The sequence below is a fragment of the Hakea prostrata genome, chromosome 4 (assembly GCF_041222555.1).
Source record: "Hakea prostrata isolate BN-2017 chromosome 4, UWA_Hpros_2, whole genome shotgun sequence".
Taxonomy (NCBI): Eukaryota; Viridiplantae; Streptophyta; class Magnoliopsida; order Proteales; family Proteaceae; genus Hakea; species Hakea prostrata.
Window position 1 is genome coordinate 42,166,022 of NC_142603.1, and position 22,403 is coordinate 42,188,424.

Sequence of the window (22,403 nt, forward strand, 5' to 3'; positions counted from 1 at the left end):
CAAAATTAGCGTGAAGATTGGGGCCAAAATCAGGGTCAGGATCAGGGGAAAAATTAGGGTGATGATTTAAGCCAAAATTAGGGCCAAATCATGGTCAGGGTTGGGGCAAAAAATCAAGGACAAATTGAAATGGGCCTTGCAGGCCAAAGAGTAATAGCAGGCCCGCCCTTGATCCACCCTTAGGGCGAAAATCTTGAGCCCAAGCCCTATTTGGGCTCAGGGCGGGTCAAGGCCGATAGGGCAAAACTTGCACCCCTAACATATCCATATTGGATATAACCGATACATCACTTATTGATGCGTCTCTTCTTTTCTTAAAAGGGCACGTATTGGTCTTCCCAAAAATTTATCGGTCAATACAATACAATACTTGATATGAGACAATATTTCTCTTAAAATGACTTGAACAATATTATACTTCATACCAATACTTTAAACATTGTGCGCTTCTATTGACCCTTGCAGTGTCATGTGAGTTGCATCCACTAATGGAAACTATTGGCAAATCAAAGGAGCTATTTGAGACACAATTTTGATTAAAAAACAAGATTAACAATAACAATTTTATTTGTAAGGTAGAAAGAAAACATATTATTCATTATTAGGACTAGTAGAAAAAGGCCAAGAACTTCTATCTTAGCCATTCATGATCCTCTAACATTGGATCGAGTTGGTGATTTTAAATAGGGAGGGTATCCCTAGAAAGCCTCTAGATAGAGTACTAGTTAACACCCCCCCCCCAAAAAAAAAAAGAGTTTTTAGGAAACTCTTTGCATGGTTCCAAGGTTTAAATATCCCCCAAGATACAATATGATACTAGCTGATACATATCCATATTGAATATAACCGATACATCACATATTGATACATCTCTTTCTTTTCTTAAAAGGGCACATATTGGTCTGCACAAAAACATATCGGCCACTACAATGCAAAACTTGATACAAGACGTTATGTCTCTTAAAATGAACAGACCGATTAGATTTCAATACCGACAGTTTAAACCTTGTATGCTTCTATTGACCCTTGCAGTGTCATGTGAGTTGCATCCCCCAATGGAAACTCTTGGTAAGTCAAAGAAGCAATTTGTAACGCAATTTTGATTAAAAAGAAGAATAAAAATGACAATTGCATTTGTAAAATACAAAGAAAACATATTAATCATTACTGGGACTAGTACAAAAAGGCCAAAACTTCTAAGTTAGCCATTGATGATCTTAAAGCCGACCACAATCATAAAGAGTGTGGTCTGCAGTAGTGACAGAGAAGATGAAAAGAAGAATTAAACTTAGGAACTTAGTGACTGGTGATGTGGTCTGCAATAGTGTACCAATGAGATAAGTCTGTGTAGCTAGCCTCAAAATTCTCATCTTTCGCTCTTTAACATATCGATCAATTGCTTTCTCAATCGTTTTTGACATTGCCTTCTCTTCTTCTTCATTGTTCGTGCTAGTCTCTGAGTCCAAGCCAACTGCTGCTACTGGGTTTTTGGAAATCTCTTGTGCAAAGCATCTCCCAAGCACAACTGCATCTTCTAGTGCTGCAGCACCACCTTGTCCAACAAATGGTCCCATCGCATGCATTGCATCTCCAGCCATTGTGACATTTCCTTTCCTAAAACTTTCTACCACTATGTCCCATGGTGCTCGATGCCTCAAACTATAGAAAGTTACTGACTCAAGTTCACACTTCTTTATTACCTCAGGGAATCTTTCAGGGTGGTCCTTTATTAATTCCAAAGTTGAATCCCGGAGAAGCTTTGGTTCTTGGGCCAACATCGAATCTATTCAAAAATCCGTCATTGCATCAAATCAATCACCATCGAGGAATCAAAAGAATTTATATCTTCTACTATAAGAGATATAATGATGTTACACAAAAGTAATTAAGGGAAGTTGCTCAAATTACGGAGTTTAGATCCTCCCCAGTGACATTTAATCAGAGTAGTTATAGTGTTGTACCTTGAGGAGTCCGTGGTCGAGCCACAAACCAGTGAATAAGCTTATCATCAATCGGTAGTCTTCCGGAGAGTGTATGGTTTCCCCTTATTCGAACAAATTCATCACCGAAGCCATGGCCATTTGGGTAATTTGTGAAACCTACTACCCCACACACATCAAAGCGCTTTGTAGGTTTCAACTCCAACCATTTTCCCACCACTGAATTTACACCGTCACAACCAATTACAACCTGCATAAATGAATGTGATTCAGTATATATAAATCAATGCATGAGTACACATATATATAAGCTGCCAAAAAAAGAAGAAGATGAAATTCTACCTTGGCGCTAATGATAGTTCCATCCTGCTGATGGAGGATGGAACGGGAAGAATTAATAGGATCAGATTCCATTTTCACTATTTGGCATCCAAACCGTATTGTCTTGGATGGCAAACTCTCAGCCATGATTTCAATTAGATCACTCCTCTTGAGGCATCTATGCTCTGCATTTCTTTAGTAGGAAAAAGGAAAATTTTAATTACTTAATCAACATAATTAAATAGAGAGCTTAAGGAACTTACTTGAATGATTGCTCTTGTTGTGAACCCTCAGGAACGACTATATCTCGAGCCCTATAAAGCGCATGTAGATATGCAATCAGTGGAAGGTTTTGGAACCCACGTAGATTACATGCTAAAAATGAGAGAGTGTTAATGTAGACTCCGTTAAATATTCAAAGAAGTTACCGAGATAAGGGAATAGCTCTGAGCCTAAGGTGATGGCCAACTCCAAGCTGATCCAGAGCACGCCATGCATTTGGCTGGACACCAATTCCTACTCCTTCCGTCCTCAGTGATTTCGCCTTCTCTAAAACTGTGCTCCTAATCCCCTTCCTTATCATACATCATTAATAATCAATAATCAATATCTCCTTCAATTCATCTAATCCTTCTTCCATACTTGATTTAATATAGTTAATACTAGACAGATCAAATGGGTACCTGTGAAGAGCAAGAGCAGTAGCGAGGCCACAGATTCCTCCACCGACGATTACAATCGACTTTTCCTCCATTTATGATCACTCTCTGTATCTCACACACTAAATTTTGGTCAATGAGGTTGCAGACTTGCAGTCGTCTTATTTATTCACACTTAAAGGCAAGACAGAAAACAATAATTTAGTGGTTTCTGTGAACGTTCTCAGTCCACGTATGTGGTAATCGTTGATAAGGAGTAAGAACCATCAGGGTGAAGGATATCCTTGTATTCCAAGTCAAGAAATCGTGATTGAGAAGAAAACCCAAGGAAAACCAAAGTGGATTTGTGTGTGTCAAACATAGACCAATTGACTTAAGTCTCCCATGTCTGCTGAGGTAATTAAATCTAAGTTAGCAAGTGGAGGTAAAAACTACACGTCATTCCTTGCATCATAACTATGAATCTTCTAATCATTCATGTCAAGCTTTTAAGTATCGACATGAACTACCGGCTATGGAATAAGTTAGGTAATTTTTAGAGATTGTTTTTATTAAGGCAAATTACATATATATACTCCCCATATTTACAATAAGTAATATCTACTATCTCTAAAAGAAATCAATTACAAATATCTATTTAATTAATTAAGTGGAATGATGATAATAATAATTAGGGAATAATTGTAATTGATTTTTTTTTAAAGATAGTAAATGTAATTGATTACAAATATAAGGACTCTATATTTAATTTGTCATTCTTATTAAGCATACTAGAGAAATTATCATAGAGGCAAATAAAGAACGGTTAACAAGAAACGAGGGTGGAATTAATAAACAAAATTTGGCAACTGATAAAGACTTTACACACATAGCTAGAAATCTTTTTGTTGATTATTCTATGAAAAAAGTAAGGACTTTGCACACCTAGCTAAAAATCATTTTCTTGACTATTCTATGAGAAAGCAAGGTTAACCAGAAATAAGGATGGAGAATTAACTTCTTACCCCCCACCCCAGCCCACAAAAAAAAAGTGGAGTTAACCAAAGATTTTTGCAACTGATAAAGACTTTGCACGCATAATTAGAAATATTTTCATTGACTATTCTATTCTTTGTTTTCAAATGGACCTTTTTATTTCACTCTACTGGATCAAATGAAGTTTCCAGCTCTATTCATCAACTAGATCAAACAACTAGTGGTGAATCCTCAATATGTTATATTCTTGAATGGTGCTCGGTCACCTAGGTTTTCAGTGAACGAGGGTTTTCGTCAGGGCTGCCCCACTCCCCAATTCTCTTTAATCTAGTTTTACAAGTTCTCATGGACAACATTATGGAAGTTGCTTCAACTGGTGCATTTCAACTCCATCAATTTTGTACCAAACCTAGCATCTCCTCCATATGTTTTGCTGACGACTTATTTATTTTTGGGAAGGCAACACCCTGGAATGCAAAATCTTTGAACACTACTTGAATTTTCTAAAAAGTTAGGACTATGTGTCAACAAGAATAAGCCAGCTCTCCTTATATGTAACACCCTATGTCATGTCATATTCAGGATATCTTCAGCAACACTTTGGGATTTTCTATTACTACCAAACGTCGCCCCCCTTCTAACTTTGCATCTTAGATATCAAAGGTAGAGGGATGACTCTCATCATGGAAAGTGAAGGTGTTATCATATACAGGAAGATTGACTTTATTTAAATCTGTTGTTTATGGAATGATCAGTTACTGGATGCAATGCTTTGCTTTCCCTATGTCAATTATACATTGCCTAGAAAGGGCAATTTCTAGATTTATGTGGTGGGCCTCTAATGAAAAGGAATTGTTGCAATTTACCCAAGATTTGTGCATGATCAAGTTGGAGAAATCTTAATTCAATCATTGCGTCAAAACCTTCACCCGTCAAACACCCACTATTTAATCTACTTTTGAAGTCAATACTAAGGTGCTTGAGGTTAATAGAGAGTCCTATGCACTTATTTGTTCCCTACAAAAGAAATGATATATTGTCAAGTGACTGAATAACAAGTGAAAGGAACCCCCCCCCCCCCTACAAATAACTAATACACAAACTTGACATGAGAAATAACAATAGATGCACTAAATATATAACTTTTGTTTCATAAGCACATCCAAGACTTCCTCCTTAGACCATATTAGACTACGTTCCCTTGGTTTTAAACTCTCTCGTCAAACAATATACCTTCTAAGATTCCAAAGCACTTCGTACATCCTTAACTTACCATCTTCATCAATTGTAACCAAAGACTTGGCACAAAGAACTTTAAGTCTTGCTTGAGGGTAAAAGTCACAGGTCTTCCAATATATGACACACTATATTTTTTCCAACCAATATCAAGAAACACTTGTTGGTCTGTTTCTCCTAGTCCATCACAACTTATTTTTAAGCCATCCACAACATCATCATTGGGAATCTTTTGTAATTTCTTTAACATACTTTCCCATACTAGTCTTTTTTTTTTTTTTTTTTTTTTTTTTTTCTTGAGAATAAAGATGAACTTATAACTTCAAGAGCTAAGCGAAGTCCTCCAGTAATTTTTTCCATTGCTTTTGAGAGATATAAATACTCTTCTTGAGGTTGATTCCTCTTGAAGGTGTAATTGCTAAAGAGCTCAAGAGAGTGGTCAAAATTCATTACACGAGGCTCATAAATCCTATCTTTTTGAGAAGTTAAAATATCCTTATCCTTGCTGGTGATAATGATCTTGCATACTAAACCAAATAATTCCCCATCTCCAATTAAAGCCTGTGGTTGAATATCTCGATCCACATCTTCAAGAGCGAAAAGAACTTTCTTTGTGTATAATCTTTTTTCGATCACTTTTATTCCAGTATCTACATCAATAATATTTGGAATTCTGCTTTTCAAGATAGTAGTGAGAAGTTTGTTTTGTAGATGTTGGACCCCAAATTTTTTAGCATCCTTTTGAACATTTTCAATAAATGCATGTTCTTCAAATTCATTAAAGATTGTGTTGCAAATTACCCTTGCAATTGTTGTGTTCCCAATACCACCAAATCCATGGATCCCAACAATTTTTATGGCCTCACATTTAATATATAATAATTCCACCATTTCTTTTATATGAGATTCAATTCCAACTAGCTTGGTAGAAACATGCAAGAGCCTCCTATCCAATGTACTATAAACTATTTTTAAGATTTCTTTTACTAACTCCACTTCACGCCTTATTTTTCAAACAAGAAAATGGCAAATACAAAGTGTGATGAATAACGTACATTAAAAAAGAACAAAAAGAGATGTTCAATATAAAAGACATATACAAGCAAATTATGTGAACAAATGTATATTATGTGTTTATTATGTGCCTTTATTTTGGTATTGTTTCTTCATCATCAAAATCTTTCACAAAGAGCAAATAGGGTAAAAAAAATAATAAACAATATTTTTAGCTCTTAAGCTGACACACTTTTCTTGGGTACCCCTAATCTCCAGTTATTCTTCATTGATCCAACCCTTACCTTTCTTAATCTAAAGGAACTAGGTATTTATAGTGGAGGAATGTACACAACATTACAATGTAAAATAAAATGAAAGTGTAGCACTTACAAGCCCTCCTTGAAATGCCACCCGTCCAAGTTTCCTTGTCTCTTTTAGAACCTCTCGCCACTTTTGTATTGTTGCCTTGTCAAAGTGCTTTAGGTTCTCCTCATCAAAGGCCTTTGCATATTCCCCGGTTTGGTTTCGGATACCCCTAGGTTCAATTTTGTAGAAAATCGGCAATACAATTTGGTTCCTTGTTCTTTTGCATTCAGAGATCACCTTAAGCTCATTGAGGCACCATTTGCTAGATCCATAGTTCATTGAGAGAATGGAGATGGAGATTTTTGATTGCTAGATAGCATCTTGTAGATTAAGAGCAATCTCTTCTCCCTTGGTTAGTTTTTCATCATCCCTAAAAGTTTGAATCCCAGCCCCAACTAAAGCATGGTAGAGGTGATCGGTAAAACAGGTGTGAATGTCTTTGCCATGAGGCCATGTGGAATGAGGGTTAGTTAGGGTTAGTTGAGGTAATAAATAGAGGTAGAAGAGAGGGAGAGGGCATCAAATGTTTGGAGAGTCTTGTGGCAGCCGTAGGTTGAGGGAACACCTTGAGGTGTGTGGGGGGGTGACTGGAACCATAGAAACCAGTGTTATTTTGTTAAATTCTTGCATCTTGTATGGATATTGGGAAGTATTAGTAGGGTTTCATCAATTGGCATCAGAGCTGTAACGATCTTGGGAGGTGAAATGGCTTTGTCACTGTTTTCTAGTGATGGAAAGGCGCATGAGTGGTTAATAGAAGTCGAGCAATTTTTCCGGCAACACCAAATTGAGTGTGAATATTGGCTCGGAATAGCTCTCGAGCATTTGGATGGAGAAGCGTTAGAGTGGGTTTACTGGAGAAATTGGCTGGTGCTTGATTGGAAGGGTTTCAGAGAAGCCTTGCAAATTGATTTCGTTACGAGCCAAGCGGCTGACGTGAACTCGATTTTGGAGAGCAACCAGGAAGAACTTAGGGATGCTAATGGAGTGGTGGAACTAGGAGACCAAGCAAAACCGATGGAAAAAACGCCGAGTGACATCGCTTCCCCGGTCGATTACTACGGTGGTTCCATGCCAAACTGGGAGAAGAGAGAAGAAGCAAATGAGAGTTTCAGGTACCGATGCCTACCGGATTAAAGATGCAACAACGAGAAATCTGGCCGCCATATCCAAAGCCTGCAAGAAGAAAGAGATTCGAGGGAGACCAGAGGCAATCGGAGGAAAACTCCGGACAGCGGCTGAAGTTTATGTTCGCAGGAAAGGAAGAAGAAGACGATGGAGAGTTAGGGTTTTTCGAATTGGTTCGGTTCATCTCAAATTGGTTCGTGGGTTTGGTTCATTCATTAAGAGCTATAACTTTGGCCCAACTCAAGTTCGCCCATTCACACACTTAGGGCCCAAATGAACCAAGTTTAAAGATTGGGCCGCTTGATTCCCAAAGAAACCTTCTTGGGGCCCAACCTATTTCTTTAAACCCCAGCCCATTTTATTCCATTAGCCCAATATCCAACCTATATTCCTTCATCCACACTTTTAAGTGTTTAGACCTAGCCTATTCAAAAGAATTAATTTGGGCCCATTACGGTTTCATGACCCAAAACCCAACCCTTCCATTAAACCATTACCCAGCCCATTTCTTTTAACCCATGGTTTTAAGTATTTTGACCCCACCCGTTTTAACCATCACTCATGGGCTTGGCTCATTTCATTAATCCAAACCCCACCTTTTCTCATTATTATTTTGGGCCCATATTACTCAAACAAACCAAGCCCCCAACCCAAGTCCAATCCGACTCAAACAAATACCACAGGAGCGGTCCAACCGAATCAGAATACTGGGAGCCATCATCTTCAACCTCGCGAAATCGCGACGGACAGCAGGTGTCGTCAATGGAGTTGCAGCATCGCGATGGAGATTAATTTCGTTGCTAGCGGAAAAAAAATTCCAAACCAATTGTTTCGCTCCAAGTCTGATTTTGAGCAGTGGGTGTGTTATTCAGCCTGGGAGGACGATATTGAATTACTACGGTTATGCGGTACCATCATACGACTAAACTTCAATAATTCCATCACCTTGGGGACAAGGTGATTTTCGAGGGGTCGGTAGCTAGTGTTAGGACCCTAGGGATGAGGCCATGTGGAATGAGGGTTAGTTAGGGTTAGTTGAGGTAATAAATAGATGTAGAAGAGAGGGAGAGGGCATCGAATGTTTGGAGAGTCTTGTGGGCAGCCGTAGGCTGAGGGAACACCCTGAGGTGTGTGGGGGGGGTGACTGGCACCATAGAAACCAGTGTTATCTTGTTAAATTCTTGCATCTTGTATGGATTTTGGGAATATTAGTAGGGTTTCATCACTTTCCTTTTTAAATTTTGCTAGAGCAACGGTATGATTTTGTTTGGATTTGACCATTTGAGTGATAAGCCCAAGTTGCTTTGAATCTTCATACCAAACTAGTCCCTTCGAATTCCAATATATGGTTAATGTTTTTGTGTTCCCCGTAGGCAAAGTCCTCCATTTATTAAAATTTGAGTAAGTACATTTTCTGTTTTGCAGGAAAGGATAAGCATTGGAAGTAGTGGGGACACTCCTAGACGAGCTTACGAATCTGACTTACCTCACCAATATGTATGGATACACTTCTACTCATAATTTGTTGTTCTTGCTGTCTTTTGAGCCGGGATCAACTGCCCATATACACAGAGATATAGGCAAGAACAACTTTCCATCTTTCATGAAGGTATGGGATCCTTCTCCAAGGTGTAACAGTTATATCATATGAATGGTTCAGATCCTAAACTCAATTTCCGATTATAGTTTCAATCCTCTTCCTATATTTTTTTCCTTTTGATTGGGTAGAGCAACAGAAACAATGCAGTAGTCATGATATATATGGCTTGGGATATTTAGAGATTATCAGTATTGTTGCAGAATGACACCAAGTCATATAGATGGTGTCGGTATCCGTTGAGTATTAAATGGTCTAAAGTTAAGTCCAAGTGATGTAAACCAAGAAGGGGAAAGACTGATCTTACTGCTATAGATGATTAGCAGCACTTTCCTAGGGTTTTTGAGGCTCGTGGGCAAAGGGAATCTAAGGTTTTAGCCTTCCGACTAGGGTTTAGGGTGTTAGATTGGTAGGATTGATGGTCAGTAAAAGAGAAATTCTGTCTAGGGTTTTCTAATTGATTTTATTTTCTTTCAGTTCCGAATTTTCATAAATTTTCTATTATTCAGATTTTCCAGGATAGGGTCAGGGTTATGGTTGGGCAAGGTTGGGGATGCAGTTCTAACGTTTCGAGGTATGGGGAGGGGCCGCTGTCGACAACTTTAGGGTATGGGAGTGTTTTGGGAGGCTGTTCTGATAGAGATTTAGGTCTCAAGAGGGGAGTGGTTGATGTCTTCTGGAATTACAGCATCAGAGAATCCAGAAAATTACTGCAGGGTTTGGAAAAGAAGAGTGTTGGGGGAAGGCTTAGGGCTGCGTTGGGGGCTGGAACTAGGTCACTTTCTGTTCTTCAGGGAGTATGTGAAGAAGGGTTGCTGCTGCTGCTGTTGGAGAAGAATTAATGAAGAAGATGGACACACAAAGCTGCTGCGGGGTTTCCCTCCTTGGAAACCCTACACTAACCTAGTCGAACCTTTGGCTATAACTCACAGAAATTTTTTGATTTCAAAACTGATCTAATACAATCCAGCAAGAAATCTGGTTCAGAAACAAGCACTCCCTTCTTCTATTTATCATGCTTCAGTTCCTCTTCGTTTCTGGGTGGAATCTTCTTAACTGCAGTATTTTCGATAAATAGACTTCTATCTTCTGTTCTTGACATGCAAACTCCTCTTAAATTACTGTTTGGTCAAGATCCTACATATTCTGTTTTTCGGGTATTTGGGAGTGCTTGTTTCCCTTATTTAAGACCCTATGCAACACATAAATTTGCTCCCAAATCTTTGCCTTGTGTGTTCATGGGATACAGTGATAGACACAAGGGTTATAGGTGTTTTCACAAGTCTAGCTGCTGGTCGAGTTTACATCTCAAGAAGTGTTGTATTTGATGAACATCAATTTCCTTTTAAAGATGCAGCAGAGCTTGTTGACATGTTTTCTCTTAATGGTGATTTGGACAAGCTGGATGTGTGTACTTTTGAAGGGTGGGTTTCATATAATGAATCTCAGAATGTGTCTTCAAGATTATCACATCTGGATAAGCAAGGTTGTGTTCTTCAACCATGGTTTACAGCGGATGTTTCTTCTGGTACAGTTCAACCTTCTGCTAGTATAGATTCGGGTGTTGCAACTAGTGGTGTTCAGCATGCCTTGGAAATGGATGTTTCTTCTGGTATAGTTCAAACTTCTGCTAATATAGATTTGAGTGTTGCAGCTGGTGGTGTTCAGCCTGCCTTAAAAACCTTCCAAACTGAAAATAATGATGTAGTTGGTAATATGTCTACAGTTGGTAATCTTTCTAATGGTTTGTTAAGTAATGGACTGGACGTTACTTAGAATGGTTTTCGGATTTTAATTCTTCTCCTACTAGCGATGATTTGGATGTTAGCCCACGGACACGTTCTCAGGACATTGTTCACAATGGTGTTTCCTCTGGCCCATTAGTTAATGGTTCTAAATTTACATTGGGTACACTTCATTCCAGCCCATTATTAACAACAATTGTTTTACCTAATGATAATCTAGTTGCGTCCAGAGTATCTATGGGTAGTGATCATGTTGGTTTAGGATCAGCTCACTCTACTGCATTGGGTGATTCATCCAATCTGCATTCTATTGTTACACGGGCTCAAAATGGAATTTGAAAACCTAACCCACGCTATGTTTTGAGTGTATCTCAATTACCTCTTGAGCCTTGTGGTGTGAAAGCTGCTTTAAAAGATCCAGGTTGGCGTGCTGCTATGCAAGAAGAAATGGATGCCCTTTGCTCATAATAATACTTGGTCTCTTGTTCCACGGACTCTAGATATGAATATTGTAAGTTGTAAGTGGATTTTTCAAAACCAAACTAAAAGCTGATGGTTCTCTAGAATGACTTAAAGCAAGGTTGGTCGCTCGTGGATTTACCCAACAAGAAGGTGTGAATTTCTTTGAGACTTTTAGCCCAGTTATTAAACCTGGGTCCATACGGCTGGTTCTTGGTATTGCAACAATGTCGAAGTGGCCTTTACGACAACTTGATGTCAAAAATGCTTTTTAACATGGGTATTTGACTATACCTATGTACATGACACAACCACCAGGATTTATTGATGCAACACGTCTTACTGATGTATGCCAATTACATCGCTCTTTATATGGCCTATGACAAGCACCCAGAGCTTGGTTTGATCGGTTCAGTACTTTTTTATTGGACTTTGGGTTTGCTTGTAGTACATATGATAGCTCTTTTTTTTATCTATCGGGCTAATGGACGTGTGTTGTTGCTTCTTCTCTATGTTGATGATATTGTCTTAACGGGCAACGATAGTGCTTTTATGATGAGCTTCATTTCAACTTTACCCACCCCTTTTGCAATGAAGGATTTAGGGGAGTTACATTATTTTTTAGGGATTGAGGTTTCTCAAATTCCTTCTGGATTGTTCTTGTCTCAAAAGAAGTATGCTATGGATATTCTTCGTCGAGCTCATATGGATGAGATCAAGCCAATGTCAACCCCAATGGTAAATCGGGCTTCTACTATTGTTGATTCTACCTCTTTTTCTGATGTTACACTGTTTCGAAGTATTGTGGGTGGTCTACAATATTTGACTATAACACGTTCGGATTTATCTTATGATGTTAATATGGTATGTCAAGCCATGCATGCCCCAACGGTTGCTGATTTTGCTATTGTCAAAAGAATTTTGCGCTATGTTAAGGGTACCCTTGATTATGGGCTACGAATACATAAGGAAAGCAGCTTTCAATTATATAGATATTCAGATGCAGATTGGGCTGGCTGTCCCATCTCCCGTCGATCTACTATTGGTTTATGTACTTTATTGGGCTCCAATTGCATCTCATGGATTGTCAAGAAACAGCCTACTGTTTCATGCTCTAGCACTGAGGCCGAATATTGAGCCATGGCCTCTACTACTGCCGAATTGACTTAGCTTTGTTTTTTACTATGGGATATTGGTATCCCTCAGCCTGCTCCTACCATTTTGTTTTGTGATAATCTCAGCGCCTTACATATGTTAGTGAATCCTGTCTTTCATGCTCGAACGAAGCACATTGAGTTGGATTATCATTTTGTACGAGAGAAAGTGGCCCTTGGACTTTTAATCACTCGTTTTGTCTCTTCTTCGCACCAGCTCGCTGATCTGTTCACCAAGCCCTTACCTCATTGTGATCATGAGGCTTTGTGTATCAAACTAGGCCTTGTACCTCGGTCTAGTTTGAGGGGGGATGTTAAGGATATAGAAGTAAAATCACCTAAGAGTACATTTGTAAAACCACATACAGGGTAATGGGGTAGTGATGTTATATATATGATATTTGTCTTTCATAAATCAACGATCAATAAAATCATTCGATATTTTACATCAGCCCTGATACCATGTAAAATATCGAATGATTTTATTGATCGTTGATTTATGAAAGACAAATACCATATATATAACATCACTACCCCATTACCCTGTATGTGGTTTTACAAACGTACCCTTAGGTGATTTTACTGCTATATCCTTAACACAGATGACATGCACATTAAGCAAAACTAAGATATTCATTTCATAAAATTTATCATTTTATAATTTTAAACCTAGACTGAACCTTTTTTAAGGTGTCATATATTTTCTTTCTTATTGTGTGGATATCAGCTAAATTATTGCTTGTAAAAAATCTTATTATCAATGTTCTATAGGAGGTTTCAAGGGAAGTCATTTGAAGGACCGATACCTTCCAAGGTTTTCTACCCCAGCCTCAATGACTGATCTCTGAGTTTTATATTCTACTTATGTAAATTCAAATCTCACTTTTCAAATTTGAGTATCCTGCTTATTTGTAAGGGAAAAGTAGAGTATTCACCCATATTTTTTTACTGTGTCTTGAAATATGGCTCCCTGTTTGACAATGCAACATTATTGTGTCCATGAACAGGTTTCGTGGAAACGACCAATTATCCGGTGTCTTGCCTTCTCGAAAGAGTTCCTCACTTGTTAACATGTATGCTTTCTGCCCATTTTAATTTCTAAGGCAAGCGCAAGAGATTTGTAATGCCCCGAGTTTAAAATAAATAAAGAGAGTAAGAAATTTCCATATTAAGTAACAGGCAGAAATTCCTAGCTAGTACATAACAGGCAGAAACTCTAAGTAGCTTCTAGTTGTTGCTGATGGTCTTAAAGCCGACCACAATCGTAAAGTCTGTGGTCTGCAACAGTGACAAAGATGATGAAAAGAAGGATAGAGGTTAGGAACTGAATCACTGGTGATGTGGTTTGCAGGACTGTACCTATGAGGTATGTCTGTGTAGACAACTTCAAAATTCTCACCTTCCGCTCTTTAACGTATCGATCAATTGCTTTCTCAATCCTCTTTGACATTGCCTTCTCATCTTCTGCTTGTTTCTTTGAATTCAACTTAGCCTTGCTACTTCTCTCTGAGTCCAAGCATGCAGCTGCTGCTGGGTTTTTGTTAATCTCTTGTGCAAAACATCTTCCAAGCACAACTGCATCTTCTAGTGCTGCAGCACCACCTTGTCCAACGAATGGCCCCATGACATGCATAGCATCTCCAGCTACTGTGACAGTTCCTTTCCTGAAGTTCTCCAATAGTAAGTCCCATGGTGCACGACGCTTCAAACTGTAAATTGATATCAATTCAAGGTCACAGTTCTTCACTACTTCTGGGAATTTTGCAGGATAATCCTTGACTAATTCCATAGTTGAATCTCTAAGGAGCTTTGATTCTTTTGAAAGCATTGCATCTTGAGGTGTTCTTTGTTGAGTCACAAACCAGTAAATCAGTTTGTCGTCGATTGGTATTCTTCCCGCCAGTGTATGATCTCCTCTTATTCGAATGAACTCACCGCCAAAGCCATGCCCATCTGGGTATTTTGTGAAACCCATCACTGCACACAGATTGAAACGGCTTGCAGGTTTCAACTCTAACCATCCTCCCACCACAGAATTCACGCCGTCACACCCTATTACAACCTATGTAAGTAATAGTGTGAACCATCATACTCATTGCTCATACATGCATATATATACATTTAAGAAAGCAGCTTAAGAAACAAGATGGAAATAAGGAAATTTACCTTGGCCTTTATTATAGTTCCATCATGAAGATGAAGGATGGTAATTGAAGAATTAATTGGATCAGATTCTAGCTTAACTACTTGGCTTCCAAAACGTATGGTTCCAGAAGCCAAATTTTCAGCCATGATTTCAACAAGATCACTCCTTCTGAGGCATCGAACCTCCTTATTCCTTCAAAAGAGAGGAGAAAAAATATAGATAGTATGCAGTTGTCAGATAGGAAGTCTGAAGTCAGTGGAATTTTCTATTCTTGTACTTTGCTGTCCCCACATCCTTCCCTCACATACTTAGGAGGGGATTTATTTTGGGTCTACATTGTCAGAGGTAGACTTTCCTCTTAAACATATGATGGATGTATATGAGGGAAGCATAAATCTCTATGCCTGGAGTAAAGTACCCCATCTTCCATTATAAACATTAAGAAAAAGAGAATTTTAAAATTATATCTACTAGTAACTCACGCAAATGATTCTTCTTGTTTTTTACTGCTGGAAATGTTAATATCTCGAGTCCTACAAGCATATGCATATAATCATCCACACTGTCAGTATTAAAAGGAATCTACCCACTGCATCAATGAGGTGTAGAGAATAATATCTTCAAAATATATGTGACTCCTATTTATTATGATATGAGAAAGTGTATTGTTCTATTTCTATAATTAAATTATGGAAAAAAAGGCTGCCACTGCATGGCCTCTATGCCTACAAATGTAAGAAAAGAAAAACGATCTTCTTACTCTCTTTGGAATGAAAAATTCAATACAATTAGGGGTTTCATATGTGCTATCATTGCCCTCAAGAATGAACGTATGAATATCGTTCTCAATGTTTTAGTGAATTTTGTGTAAAATTTGTTATATGAAGAATTTTGGAACCTAAGTTCGTCTAGACCAATTTTTGTGCACTTTATCTATATTTAGGGAATAGGGAATAGCTGTTGCATATAATTTTAAATACAATACGAGACTTCGCCAACACGAACAAATAAAAACCCACAAAGACTATTATTTGGCTGAATCAAAATTTTCTCCCTTTCACAATTTAGTCAAGTAATTGAAGTATAGATGGACTATCGAAGAAGAATAAGACATGAAAAATAGAAGAAGAGACGTGCAAGAAACTTACAAAGATATGGGAATAGCTTTGAGCCTAAGGTGATGGCCAACTCCAAGTTGATCCAGAGCACGCCATGCATTTGGCTGGACACCAATCCCTCCTCCTTCTGTCCTCAGTGATTTCGCCTTCTCTAAAACTGTGCTCCTAATCCCCTTCCTTATCATACATCATTAATAATCAATAATCAATATCTCCTTCAATTCATCCAATCCTTCTTCCATACTTGCTTTAATATATTTAATACTAAACAGATCAAATGGGTACCTGTGAAGAGCAAGAGCAGTAGCGAGGCCACAGATTCCTCCACCGACGATTACAATCGACTTTTCCTCCTCCATTGATGATCACTCTCTGTATCTCACACCAAATTTTGATCAAATAATTTAGTGCCTTCTGTGAACGTTCAGTCCACATATGTGGTAATGGTTGATATGGACCATCAGGTGAAGGATATCCTTGTATTCCAACCAAGAAACAGTGATTGACAAGAAAAGTAAAGCCAGTGCTCCAACACATCCTTCAATTCTCCTTAGCTTTTCAGAGATTGGAAACTCTGATCCAGTGAGGTCAATCAACGATAATCGAATCTTAAATGTGGACGACGCAATGGATCAATGGGCTGGATAAGGGAATCTGAATCTGATTAATTTCCATTATGTTGCCTAGTACCGGATTGATCTTCAAAACACTATGAGAAAGCATTGAATTGGTCTGCAAGAGAGCAGAAGATACCCGTGAAGATTTTAGACATTGCCTCTTCTTACATTTGTGTCTGTCAACGTGGACCGATTGACTTAGTCTCCCATGTCTGCTGAGGTAAATCTAAGTTAGCAAGTGGAGGTAAAAACTATACGTTATTCCTTGCATCATAACTATAAATATTCTAATCATTCATGTCAAGCTTTTAAGTATCTACATCGACTATTGACAATGGCATAAGTTGGGTAATTTTTAGAGATGTTTTTTTTTTTCTTTTGCCAACCCTGGTTTTCAAGGCTTTGCCCTGACAAATCCGGTGTTCGACCCGGGTTGCACACCTGGTGTGGTGGGTGAGTCTTCCAGCGGGGATTTTTTGCATCAACAAGGTTTCAATACCGGAACCTTGCTTTAGCGGACCAAGCTGCTTACCACTTGGACCAACCCTGTTGGTTTTAGAGATGTTTTTTATTAAGGCAAATTACACTAGATTTCCCAGATTTATAATATGTTATATCTACTATATCTAAAAAGAAATTAAGTATAAATATCTACTTAATTAATTAAGTGGAATGATGATAATAACAGTAAGGGAGTAATTGTAATTGTTTTTTTTAGAGATATTAGATGTAATTGATTGTAAATATAAAGAGTCTATATTTAATTTATCATTTTTCTTAAGCATACTAGATAAATTCTCATAAAAGCAAATAACGGACGGTTAACAAGAAACGAGGGTGGAATTAACCAACAGACTTTTGCAACTAATAAAGACTTCACACACCTAGCTAGGAATCTTTGAGTTGATTATTGTTAGATGGACTGAAGCGTTAAATGATTCACGTCCACAGATGGGAAATTGTGTCGCAGTTTAATTGTTTCTAACTCATAAAAAACATCAACTCCAATTTAAGACCTCACTAGGTTGCAGAATTAGAGTTTTAAGTCCAAGGAGCTACAATTTGGAATCTTGCAAGAGATGCCTACCTAAATAAACCAATGTAAGCTAATCCTCGATCATTGAGAAGACCAAAAAGCTTCCCACCATATATCTCAAAGAAACTCACAAACAACTGGAAACCTTGATTGTGGAAAGCACTGTGCATTGATCTCAAAATATCCTGCAATGCTTTAATTGGCAGAGGTTGCATTGTACAAGTTTTTCCACTCCCCAAATTTGAAACAACCATCAACCTAAAGTTACTGTTCCATTATGCTAAAATCAGCAATTTATACTAGCCAAGGAAGTAGGATGTCTCAACTACCAAAGGAAAACCAAATAAAAATGTAGATTGTTAGATTTACTCACTTGAATAATATCTACATCACTATGACAAGTAGGGACTTTTGCCACAGGAAATTATCCTTGAAAAAGCCCTAAAATTGTAGCAAATACTTTGACGCGACGGTAAAATTTTGTGGGTTAGAAAGCCATCGTAAAGTTTTGCCACGGAGAATGGTGACTGTGGGTTCTATTTTCTTTACCCACAATAATTAGTTTGATAATATGGGCATCCACTTTCATAGAATTAGTCGTGCTAAGTGGGTCCCATGGGACTACCTTTCGCTATGGAATTTGTCTACAAATGCAAAAAAAAATAGAAAATCGTTATACTTATATAGATAAAGTAATATATTCTTATTAATGGACATGTAACAATCTTTTTCAGAGATGAAAATTTTCATTTGAATGGAAAAATTTTAATACGAATAGAGAGGGTTGACATAAATTGTTGCAGGTAGTTACAACCACGGAACATTATATCGCTGAATTTTGGTGAAATTTCGCCGAAATTCGGTGATATCGCCCCCTAGCGAACCAAAACCCGGGGGCAAAACGAGATTGGCGGGTTATCGCCGATTTCTCGGCAATATCTCACCTTTTTTTGCAATTTTTCGCTGTTTATTTTTCGACGATAAACACTACATTTCGCTGCTGCTAGGGTCAGCGGCGGTCTCCAGCATGCATCACCATGCTTGCAGTAAGTGATCTGTGCATGTTCTTAGAGAGAGAAAGAGAAAAGGAAAGAGAGAAAGCTTGGGGTTGAGATTTTTCTTGTTCTTGAGAAGAAATAGTTGCAAAGAGAGGAGGGACGAAGAGTGGGAGAGAGAGAGTTACAATGATAGTTTTTGTTTGAATATTATTTTATTATTGTTTTCAAATGACTGATTGATGTTTTGTATGAATATTTATATTTTTTTTTTTATTAACTTTTTAAGCTTTACATTATGGTACATAGATACTCGCACCAGATGTTTTGCAGCTTTGCTTTACATGGAACGGTGGAAGTGGAATTGCCATTAATAAATGTCTTTTCAAATATTTCTATTAGAAATTGTTATTATAGGCAGCAAAATCTCGCCGAAATATCGTCGAGATTTTGCCATATCGCCCGGTTCGCTACAAACCTGGTGAACCGGGCGATATTTCTTTCCTTGGTTACAACAATCAAGAAACGTGGTAAAAAAAATGTACTTAATCATGAAGAGAATAGTCTCATTTTCTCATCATACTTGTGTGAGACAAGTATTCTTGGAACATGTTGAGCCATCAAATGGTCCTCCCCTCCAAAGTTGAGCCTGCTAACAAATTCTTCGCATGTTTACTAACAACTTTGAAGGGCTTTGAGTATTCGAAACCATTGTGGAAGCCTCTTGAACTTCTTAATAACAATTAATCCAGAAAGAACAAGATCCTTGTTGCATAAAATATATAACAAGAAAGCAATAAAACCTAGACACATAAGAATATAGTTATTCAATAGTAGTGATTCAAAAATGTCACTTGGTCCAATTGTACTTTATTTTGGACTTGCAGACCAGGGGCTTGCCATGCAACACCCAAATCTAGCTTGTTATGGCTACTAAAACTTTCATACAATGCACAGTCTCTAGAACCTATGTCCCTTGATTGATTCCAACATATTTCATCTAACCAAATAAAAGATTGTGGATGATTTCCACAAATTGGGCAACTATATAATCATCGATGTGGATTTCTTTTGGTGTTTAAAGCCAGCATCATTGTCTTTGCCCATAGCTGCACGATGAAGGCTCTTGTTTCATTCCTTTGGAAGTTTAGATAATAGCACAAGTTATTTGAGTGAATAATGGACTATTCAAACATAAGACCAACAATTTGTTTGAAAGCAAATTAATCTCATGGGGTAGGAATATTGACGCAACTTGCTCATTATGCCAGTCGGTAGGAGAGTCGCATGCTCATATCTTCTTCTCCTGTCCTTTCTCTTTTAGCGTCTGGAGCCGTCTCATGATCCTTCATGGACTCAGGGATCCTGGTCCTCTCTCGTGGGCCGACGCCTTGCAATGGTGCATTGAGCATTTCAAGGGATCTGATAACTTGAATGATGTGAGACGATTCAGCTTTGTTACCATGATTTACTTTCTGTGGCAGGAAAAGAATAATCGTACCTTTCAGAAGGGTTCTCGGAGTGACCTCGACATCTTTTGCTTAGTGGCTAAGATGACCCGATTACGGTTTCAATTTGCAAAGCTAGTGGTGGAGGATTGCCCAAGACAGAGACAATTCTTCGCTAGTTGGGGTATTTCGGTTTCTTTTGCCCAGGTCAAGAGTTCTATTCATTATTTGTTACCACCGCCATGGGGTTGGATCCTGATCAACTGTGACGGTTCTCACCGGGAACATATTGGAGGGTATGGTGCTATGGCTCGGAATTGCAAAGGAGATGTTATTTCTGCTTGTTCTGGTGGCTGTGCTAATGTGGGTGTTTTTCATGCTGAGATGCTTGCAATTCGGTGTGGCTTGCAATTTGCACGGCAATACTGCTGTAATAAGGTTTTGGTGCATTCAGACTCCCAAATGGCAATTAGGACTTTATTGGGTACTTATCGCCCACATTGGGGGATATTACACATTCTTGAGGATATTCTTCACTTGAGATCTTTGTTTCAGGAGTGTATTTTGGTGCATGGAGTTAGGGAGACTAATAGATGCGCGGATTATTTAGCTGAATTGGCAACGGCAAATCAAGAAATTCTGTTGGATCCTCTCTCTTTGCCTGCTCAGCTCTCTCAATATGTTGTAGAAGAGCGGCAGGGTCGTAGGTTCTTTAGAACCTAATCCTGCATTATTGTATGTATTCTATTTATTTCTAGTATTATAAAGTCTCCTTTTCTCCCAAAAAAAAATACTTAATGGATTATATAGCAAAAAGACAAATAGGAAGCAATTAGCTCCTATCGTCTTGGACCTTAAAATTTGTACATTCTGTTTAGGTGCTTAACAACTGGTATACAGAAAAAATATAATTTCTCCATGAAATTACCATGTCGCTGGCCAGGGGGAGTGTCATTAGACGCTTCTCCACCATTCTTAATGACATGACGCTCAGCAAAATGAAAAATAGATGTATACGCAAACAACATAAAATTAAGACAGTATTACTAAAAGCACCGATGCATATGCTAAAAAAACACAATAAATGTCAAATGATTTAGAAATCCTTGCTCCTATACATAATAATTTTCTGTGCTAATGTATACCATCAATTAACCAGCAATAGAGTATCTCTAATGTTGGACAATAACCCCAATGCATCACATGACAAGCATAGATCCGAGCAAGAGTTCTAGAACTTGTTTAGTTTCCTAGCCTGTTGGACAAATGTAATGCACCAATGCAACACAATAACATCACAATGACAAGCATAGATCTCTAAGAAAAACTTGTTTTTCAATCAGTTCTATTTGATGTCATGTTAAATACAAGGTCTAAGCTGTGCATATCCTTTCTCACCACTTCTTTTAAGGTTATCTTAGGCCTACATCTAGCTCTTCTAGTTCCTTTAATTTGGATTATATCACTTCTCTATATAGGGACATTTAAATTAATTTCAAAACCAAATATTACATATGCCATTAGCATGATGGACATCAAACTGTATTTGAAGTTGTCGAATGGGGCAGAAATGATGGAAGCATATAATGATGCAATGGAATTGCAAATGTGTCACAATAGTATGCAGCCATTTAGTTTTTGATTGGGAATGGATAAGCCATTCAATCCTATTTCAAGAAGCCTCCTATTTCGGGTGTATAGCCATGGCCACAAAAGGGTAATGGTTGGCTTAATTTTTCGTAGTCTTGGATGTCTGCAAAGCACTGGAATTGTAATTTCATTAGTTTGTCTGTAACTTTGATTGGTTTTGTTGCACAGCTAAAGCTCTTTTCTCTCTTATGTTGCTTTTGATTCTAATTTCCTCTCTTTCATGGCTTTTGGATTATGCTATTGTTCTTTATTGTCACCACTAATGATAAATGTATAGTTCATCTTGAAGTTACCTTGATATTGCAGTATTGAGTGACGAAATCCCATCAGCATTCATCAAACTACAAAACTGATGAAAATTTACAGACTGTTAAGGTTTTTTAGATTATCAGTAGACCATTGTTTGTTAAGCTTGCTTAGCTGATCTTATTCTGAACTTGATTATAGAAATGATTGCCTACTTTAAATAGATAAATATATTCTTCTCATTTAACTTACAAATAAGCAACTTCCTAGAATCATAGATGGGCATCTGACAATGCGCTTACTGGCAAAATTCCAAACTTCATTGGCATGAATTGGACTAAGCTTACTTCCTGGTAAGACTATTTTGCTTTCACATTTTATATCATCTGACAATTCTAAGTTTAGAAACTCCAGATGAAATGTACATTAAGCAAAACCAAGATATAAATTCATAAAATTTATCATCTTATAATTTAAAACCTAGACTGAACCTTTTGTTAAGTTGTAATATATTTTCTTTCTTATTGTGAGGATATCAGCTAAATTATTGCTTGTACAAATCTTATCATCA

General features: G+C 37.8%; 3 protein-coding genes across 3 annotated transcripts; 1 reads left to right on the forward strand and 2 right to left on the reverse strand.

Moving 5' to 3' along the window:
* Window positions 1-1,070: 1,070 nt before the first annotated feature.
* Window positions 1,071-3,091, reverse strand: LOC149018941 (monooxygenase 1-like). Its single transcript, XM_089153058.1, has 6 exons — window positions 2,945-3,091; window positions 2,690-2,836; window positions 2,525-2,575; window positions 2,283-2,454; window positions 1,962-2,190; window positions 1,071-1,783 (listed from the first exon to the last, which is right to left on the reverse strand). The coding sequence occupies exons 1-6, from the start codon at window positions 3,013-3,015 to the stop codon at window positions 1,218-1,220; spliced, it is 1,236 nt and encodes a 411-aa protein (XP_089009184.1). The 5' UTR covers window positions 3,016-3,091; the 3' UTR covers window positions 1,071-1,217.
* A 10,726-nt stretch (window positions 3,092-13,817) lies between these two features.
* LOC149018942 (monooxygenase 1-like) lies at window positions 13,818-16,263 on the reverse strand. Its single transcript, XM_089154019.1, has 4 exons — window positions 16,126-16,263; window positions 15,871-16,017; window positions 14,743-14,914; window positions 13,818-14,638 (listed from the first exon to the last, which is right to left on the reverse strand). The coding sequence occupies exons 1-4, from the start codon at window positions 16,197-16,199 to the stop codon at window positions 13,823-13,825; spliced, it is 1,209 nt and encodes a 402-aa protein (XP_089010145.1). The 5' UTR covers window positions 16,200-16,263; the 3' UTR covers window positions 13,818-13,822.
* A 3,565-nt stretch (window positions 16,264-19,828) lies between these two features.
* Window positions 19,829-20,659, forward strand: LOC149018943 (uncharacterized). The gene has a single exon (XM_089154021.1). It carries the CDS (start codon window positions 19,829-19,831, stop codon window positions 20,657-20,659), a length of 831 nt encoding a protein of 276 aa, XP_089010147.1.
* The last annotated feature ends 1,744 nt before the right edge of the window (window positions 20,660-22,403 follow it).

Excerpts from the sequence above, each read along its gene's own strand:
- LOC149018942 (XM_089154019.1), bottom strand. The coding sequence starts at position 16,199 with ATGGAGGAGGAAAAGTCGATTGTAATCGTCGGTGGAGGAATCTGTGGC. Across the intron at positions 16,018-16,125 it reads ACTGCTCTTGCTCTTCACAG|GAAGGGGATTAGGAGCACAG; the intron begins GTACCCATTTGA and ends ATGTATGATAAG. Across the intron at positions 14,639-14,742 it reads GAACTATAATAAAGGCCAAG|GTTGTAATAGGGTGTGACGG; the intron begins GTAAATTTCCTT and ends TTACTTACATAG.
- LOC149018943 (XM_089154021.1), top strand. The coding sequence starts at position 19,829 with ATGATCCTTCATGGACTCAGGGATCCTGGTCCTCTCTCGTGGGCCGAC.
- LOC149018941 (XM_089153058.1), bottom strand. The coding sequence starts at position 3,015 with ATGGAGGAAAAGTCGATTGTAATCGTCGGTGGAGGAATCTGTGGCCTC. Across the intron at positions 2,576-2,689 it reads AGAGCTATTCCCTTATCTCG|GGCTCGAGATATAGTCGTTC; the intron begins GTAACTTCTTTG and ends TGCGCTTTATAG. Across the intron at positions 2,455-2,524 it reads CAACAAGAGCAATCATTCAA|AAATGCAGAGCATAGATGCC; the intron begins GTAAGTTCCTTA and ends TTCCTACTAAAG.